We start from the raw sequence: 6606 nt of genomic DNA, 5'->3' as shown, positions 1-6606 counted from the left end.
ATCCTTATTTATACTTATCTTATCTTATCGTATCCTTATCGTATCCTCATCGTATCCTCATTCTATCGTTATCATATCCTATCCTTATCGTATCCTTATCGTATCGTATCACACATTAGCGTATAACTTAACAGCGGGCTGAAAAGCAGCATCACTCGGACCTCTTCTGGTGAAGAGTTTAAAGTATGTCACCTAGCAGTGACGTTAGAGTGTACCGAGTACATTTATACATCACCGCAGCAAGGTGATAAGTTTAATCACTAGAGGTCAGCAAAGACAAACATTCTCAGATGCTGTTAAGTTACTCTAAGGAAAAAAATATAACTGGTTAGATCACGATGTTTTTGAAAATGTATTTCACAGGCTGAGCGGCAGAGGAAGGAGGAAGCCGACGCCCACTGGAAGGCTGAGGCTGAAGCCAAGAAGAAGTTAACACTGAGCGGCATGGGTTCAGGCTACAGCAGCCTGCAGAAGGTAGCTTTATTTTTAATTCTTTCTTTTCTTTTTGGTCGTCGCTTCAACTTCATTCAAACCAGGTAACAACATGTATTTTCTTTGTTTGTAAAGACGTGACGTTTTTTAACCGGTCACGTTTGTTTTCTAGGTTGACCAGAAGAGAGGCAAGAAGCAGACGGAAAGAGAGAAGAAGAAGAAGATCATGTCAGAGAGATGCCAACCCCTGAACGTCGACGGTTTCAGTGAGGACAATATGAGGTAACCCACAGGGAGGAAGGATAATGCAGAAATGTCCCCACGGAGAGTATTCGTCCCTGTGGTTAAAATGCTTGAGGAGCAGTTAGAGAACACTTAACAACGCAACACCTACACATGAGCACACCTGGAAACGTTTTCTTTATCCTCTGGTCGCACAAATATAAAAAACTGATGAGAACAAAGTACAAATGTATTAATTTTCACCAAATATAATCTCTTTTAACTCTTTTAACCCCAGGACTTGCCTGCGAGTTATCACATTTTTAAGTTTTCTTTAGTATCAAAGTAATCCATTGCAATGTTTCGTAATGCAACGGTTGGTATGATGTATGTTTTTTTTCCTATGAATGTCCAGCAGAGATCAGGGCTCCTTTGCAAGTCTCTGCAGTGTTCAGAAAAAGGTTGTGGTCTGGGTTAAGATAACTACGGAAGGAAGTGACGTTACTTAAGTACTGAAGTTACGTGTCAAATAAGTCAACATTGACTTAAGTAAACTCTTGTCCGGGGGCCGGTTAAGAGTAGTGAGTGAGGAGTCAGCAAGCAGTCAATGGCAGTATGAAACAGGTAAAAAAAAAAAAGGTGTTTTGAGAAAGCGTGAGTCACCGCAACCACGAGAGGTTCTTGAGCATGCAGCTTTAACCGGGCACGCGAAATATTATGCAGTTTGCTGCAGCAGAATAAAAGATCAGCTGTGGACAGACACAGAGATTCACACATGCAACCAATCGCATGATCCTCTTGGCAGAAAAGTCCTAATATATGTTTTCTGGGAGAAAAGAAAGAGAAAACTAAGCAAAAGAGACAAGGTTTCAAAGAGAATAGCGCTGATGTGCTGGTCAGATTCCTGTTTTTGAGGTATTATGCATTGGGCTACATACGTACAGGCTATGGACATTTTAGTGCTGTCACCCAAGAGAATAATGTTTTCTCCGCCACACGTCACATGCAAAACTTCAAAAGTAGTTTAAAACAACAGCGACTGGCTCAAGAGATAAACACAGCAAAGTTTTAACATGAGGTGATTTTTTTTTTTCGGACTAATTTGCAGGAAGCAGCATGTAAATGTTTTTAAGCTTTTGCAGAAGTGTTCATTGAATGTTTGGTTCCTGGTTTGTGTTTTTCAGGGAAAAGGCGAAGGAGCTGTGGGAGTGGCTGCACAACCTGGAGGCAATTAAATACGACCACTGCGAGAAGCTCACGAGGCAGAGATATGAGGTCAGTGAGGAAACTTCACCTTCTCCCAGAATGCATTGAGGGAAAAAGTCTGAAGAGGTCAAAACTCCAGCAACACTTGTAGTATAAAGAACTTTATTGTAAGACCAACGTATTTCAATACAGACGATAAAAACATTTTACACAATAAAGTGTAAAATGCCTCAAAGGACCAGTGTGTGGGATTTGGCAACATCTAGTGGTGAAGTTGCAGATTGCACACCAACTAAACATCCTTTCGCTCACTCCTCTAAACTATATCCAAGAGTAAGAGAACTACGGTGGCCTTCAGGTAACTTCATAACATGAAAGACTCCCTCCAATGCCGGTGTTTGGTTTGCCCGTTCTGGGCTTCCATAGAAACATGGCGGACTCTGTGAGGAGGAGCTGTTCCCTCTGAAGTTATGCTAAGCTAAAGAAAACACATAGATTCTTAGTTCCAGGTGATTATACACTAAAGGAAGCATATTTATTAATATTATATTCTATTTCTGCTGATAGACTCCCCTAAATGCTACACACTGGACCTTTAATGTAACAAAGAAGTGTAGATTAAGGGTGTTTGTCTCCCTCCCTGATGCATGCTGAGAGCACAAAATCATATCTCTGTTTTCTCAAAATTGCTATATAATGTTTGCATTAAAGTTTATATTAAACCGTGCATGAAAATGTGCTCTCTAGAGTATTTCAGGTCAAACAAAGGATCATTTATTTTTTCAGTAAAACAACGATACAGTAGGTCGTCAAAACAGAAAGAAAAACAAAAGTTGCTGGGGCCATTAGTTTGCTACAGCTGTTGGGTGACAGATAAGAAAAAGAAGATTATACTGAACTTTTGTTTGTTTTTGTGTGAATCTCCCATTGACACTCAGCAGGAGTTTGACATGTTGTACGGTGTGTTCATGAGCGGATATTTTAATGTGTAAAAAGCGGCTTCAATCAGAGGATCACAGAGTCCTGAAGGTGACATCCCGGCTGTTTGTCTTCCAGGTGGTCTCTCTCAGAAACCGCATCGATGAGCTGCAGAAACAGTAAGTTGCTCCACATGAACACCAAGAAAGCGTTCACAGAAACTTCATCACAGTTCATCACACCCCAGATATTTATTCTATCACACACAGAAAAACTCCTTCAAAATCCAAACGTACAAACTCTGTGTGAGGTTGATACTTTAGTGAAAACAACGATGAAAAAAGGGGTTTTATTATAATTTAATTTACTCAGAGGTGGAAGAAGCATTTAGATCTTTTACTTTACTTAAAGTCGCAGTACTGCAGAGTAAAGAAATACTAGTAAAAGTAAAATACTCATTGAGTAGAATGACCCATTTTATAATAATATATATTCCATTTTTGGATAACAATTGATGCATTAATGTTTAATATTGTTGGTAGTAAATATAGAGCTGATTCAAACTACTTTATATACTAAAAGTAAACTAATACTGCTGGGTAGTTTAATATTTAATAATATGTATTAGTTGGTTTAAACCTAGTATTAATACAATACAATTGAACTACTAACTAAAGCCTTCAAATAAATGTAGTTTATATATAAATATAGATAAATATAGTACCTCAAAAATGTACTTCAGTACAGTACTTGTTTTTTTAGTACTTTCACCACAAATTATAATAATTGATTTACTTGCTTTTTGTTTTGTTTTTATCTGAAATTATCTACCTTCATTTCAACATCAGTTTGTTTTAATTTAACCCTTATTATAGCTGACTTTATACAGATAATATATTATATATATATTATTTATATATAATTAATAATGTAGGTATATGGTTGTAACTAGTAAGCTTATGTCTGGACACTAGAGGGCGATGTAGCTTCAAGAAACTGCTCCAGTAGTTGGTTTATTATTATATCTTGTGCTTTCTTATATATTTTATATTTCTTAAAATATCTATCCATCTATCATATTAAACTCAAAGTCACCATAAAGCATCTCCGTACACATCTGTTTTTTGCACTTTGCGCTTTGCAGCAGCAAGAAGGGAGCCGCCGCGCGCCGCAGGAAGTGAGCGGCTGCTGAGCTTCGGTCAGCCCGGAAAAGAGGCGCCTCCCCTCGGCTACAGCAGCGGCTCAGACCCGGTCGACACCCGGAGCTCCGGAGCAACTGGACGTCTTAGTGTCTGCTTGATGAATTCAGCTCTAATAAATACATTTTAAAAATGTCATCACGGTGCTTGTGTAATAAAAAATAAAAAATAGATTCAGACAATAAAATGTCATAATTATTGATCATCCAGCCTGTATGTTGAGGTTTGTGTCAATCAATCTGTTTGATCGGTTTAAATGATTAGCTTCTAATAAACGTAGGTTCATGCAGTTAAACTGCCTTTTCTTTTGACTGTTTCACAAACTTGTATCTGAAGGGAATAATATTGTTACTTTTTATGTATTAGACATAATATAATGATGTGTTTTATTCCATCATATACACATGTGTATGGATATTATTGTTGAGCCGACATTTCATATTTCATATCAACATTCTGCTTCTGAAATGTTTTGCAGTCAATTTCTCAGACTTTTATTGGAAATTTAAGAATCAGGTGAAAGTAACAGAATGACAGTCTTATTTTTGTGCTCTTTGTAAGCCTACAAACATTTTTAACTTGAATTTAATTTAACTTTACTTTTTTAAAATCATAAGTATTGTGCAGAGCTCCTGAGAGGTGACGCTCTGCTCACCCTCCAGAAAAGATTCGTGTTGCATGATATTAAGCTTCTCTGGGGGAAAGTAAACTCCCTTTTCGGGCAAGTGGGATGCCTCATGCAGTTCGCCGATCCGAAGAATAAATGTGATCTTTATTATTGTCCTATATTCAGTAAAACATATGACAAATCCGTTGTAATCTACCAGAGGAGAGCTCTAGTAGATTAGCTAAACTAGCTAGCTGTTAGCTAAACTAGCTAGCTGTTAGCTAAACTAGCTAGCTATGTTAACTAAGCTGTTAGCTAAGCTAGCTAGCTAGCTGTTAGCTAAGCTAGCTAGCTGAACGAGTTGAACCTGGAGCTGATCGAGGAGGACTTCACTCACAGACTGACTTCAGACATGTGAGTACAACAAACCTTCCGTGATGGTTGTGTGTGTGTATGTAGGTGTGTGCGTGTGTGTGTTTAGGTGTGTGTGTGTGTGTAAGTGTAGGTGTGTGTGTGTGTGTGTGCGCGTGTGCACTTTGTGCACAAACAATGCATCTTAATGTGTGTTTATATCGTTAAAACATATCTTTGTGTTGGTTTGGTGATGTGTTTCCTTTGTTGCTGGCTCTGTGTTTATTATTGGTCATTTTCACATAATTGTGTGAGTTTTGTCATTTCCTGAAAATTTGGCATCAGAATCAACCGTACGATTTAGGTTCTGATGCTGTAACGCTGCTTTAATTAATATTTAGTATTAACGACGGATGAAATGTGTACCTGAAGGAGTTCAATCATCCTCACAAACTTTGGTTTTTAACAACTTTACTCTTTCAATTCACTCAATATTGGAATTAAATCAAATTTAGCTGCATAACATGTTTGGAACAAAGGAGGAAAAGATCTAGAAGACTCAAATAAAAATAAGAAAATACAAGAAAAGTGAAGCGTTTCAGTTTATAATCGAGGCTCCATTCATAAAATATTAGAGAAAGACATTGAAAGATTCTACTGAATATAAATATTTCTTTATTAAAATGCCATTCACTCATAAATAATACATAGAAACATATGACACAACAATCGCAGCATCCCGTGTGTGTGCGTGTGCGCGTGTGTGTGTGCGTGCGCGTGTGTGTACACGTGTGTGTACGCGTGTGTGTATAGTATGAACAAACAGCTCTTATTTACAGATGTATAAAATGGTCCTCGTCATCATTTCTGCAGCAGAAATGAGTCTTTTTTTCCGATGAGAGTAATAAAACATAACAGCAGCGTTCAGTTTGTTCAGGAGGATAAAAACTGAAGAAAATCAAACTTCAGGAAAATAAAGTTAGTTTTGGTGTTTTTGTGGAATTCGAGTCCTCGGCTCCGTCGGGCTCACAGCGGCTCGTAGATGCTGTTGGGTTCAGCGGAGGAACTGGAGCCTGCGGGGCTGCTCTGAGGCGATCCGGGGCCCCGGGGGACCACGCTGTCCCCTGGAGGGGCCACAGCCGGATCTGTGCTGATCCGCTCCACGATGCTGGACAAACAGTCCAAACTGGAGACGAGCGACGGTTTACTGCTGCTGGAATCTGTGGAGAGAGAAACGGGCAACATTTAGTTTGATAAAATGTTTTTATTTATTATTATTGTTTTTATGACAGATGTGTCACATGAGGAGGAGTTGCTCGTATTAAAGAACAGCCAGGTCATCATAGTAACGGTCATATTGACAGAGGCAGAGATCATATTAATAAGAGTAAATGGTCTTAAAGCTAGAGTTGGTACTCTTCAAACAATATAGATTTTAAATATTTGTTGAAATTCTCTTTTCCAGACAGCAATCTATAAATCTAATGCTCTGACAAAATAATACATATAATCTGTAGCTGTAATAAGCCTGTCCATCCAATGTGTTATAGAATGAAAGCTTCATGTGTTAAAGCTGCATTCTCTCTAATGTCCACCAGGGGGCGACTCCTCTGTTTGTTTATCCCTGTGTAGCCCCGCCCTAAAGCATCCCCTGCTTTATGGTCTGTTTGA

The 6606-nt window shown here is 38.5% G+C and overlaps 1 protein-coding gene across 1 annotated transcript in view; it reads left to right on the top strand.

The window, feature by feature from the left end:
• The window catches only part of LOC116378202 (troponin T, fast skeletal muscle isoforms-like), a 5299-nt gene extending 1135 nt beyond the window's left edge, over nucleotides 1-4164 (top strand). The window contains exons 4-8 of the mRNA XM_031840026.1: nucleotides 364-474; nucleotides 605-714; nucleotides 1839-1929; nucleotides 2917-2957; nucleotides 3923-4164. Of these exons, the coding sequence (XP_031695886.1) occupies nucleotides 364-474; nucleotides 605-714; nucleotides 1839-1929; nucleotides 2917-2957; nucleotides 3923-3959 (390 nt within the window). The 3' untranslated portion in view covers nucleotides 3960-4164. The remainder of the gene's footprint in view (nucleotides 1-363; nucleotides 475-604; nucleotides 715-1838; nucleotides 1930-2916; nucleotides 2958-3922) is intronic.
• The last annotated feature ends 2442 nt before the right edge of the window (nucleotides 4165-6606 follow it).

The sequence above is a fragment of the Anarrhichthys ocellatus genome, unplaced genomic scaffold, assembly GCF_004355925.1.
Source record: "Anarrhichthys ocellatus isolate YVR2014 unplaced genomic scaffold, GSC_Weel_1.0 scaffold2201, whole genome shotgun sequence".
Lineage (NCBI taxonomy): Eukaryota > Metazoa > Chordata > Actinopteri > Perciformes > Anarhichadidae > Anarrhichthys > Anarrhichthys ocellatus.
This window is presented reverse-complemented; position numbering and strand designations above follow the sequence as displayed.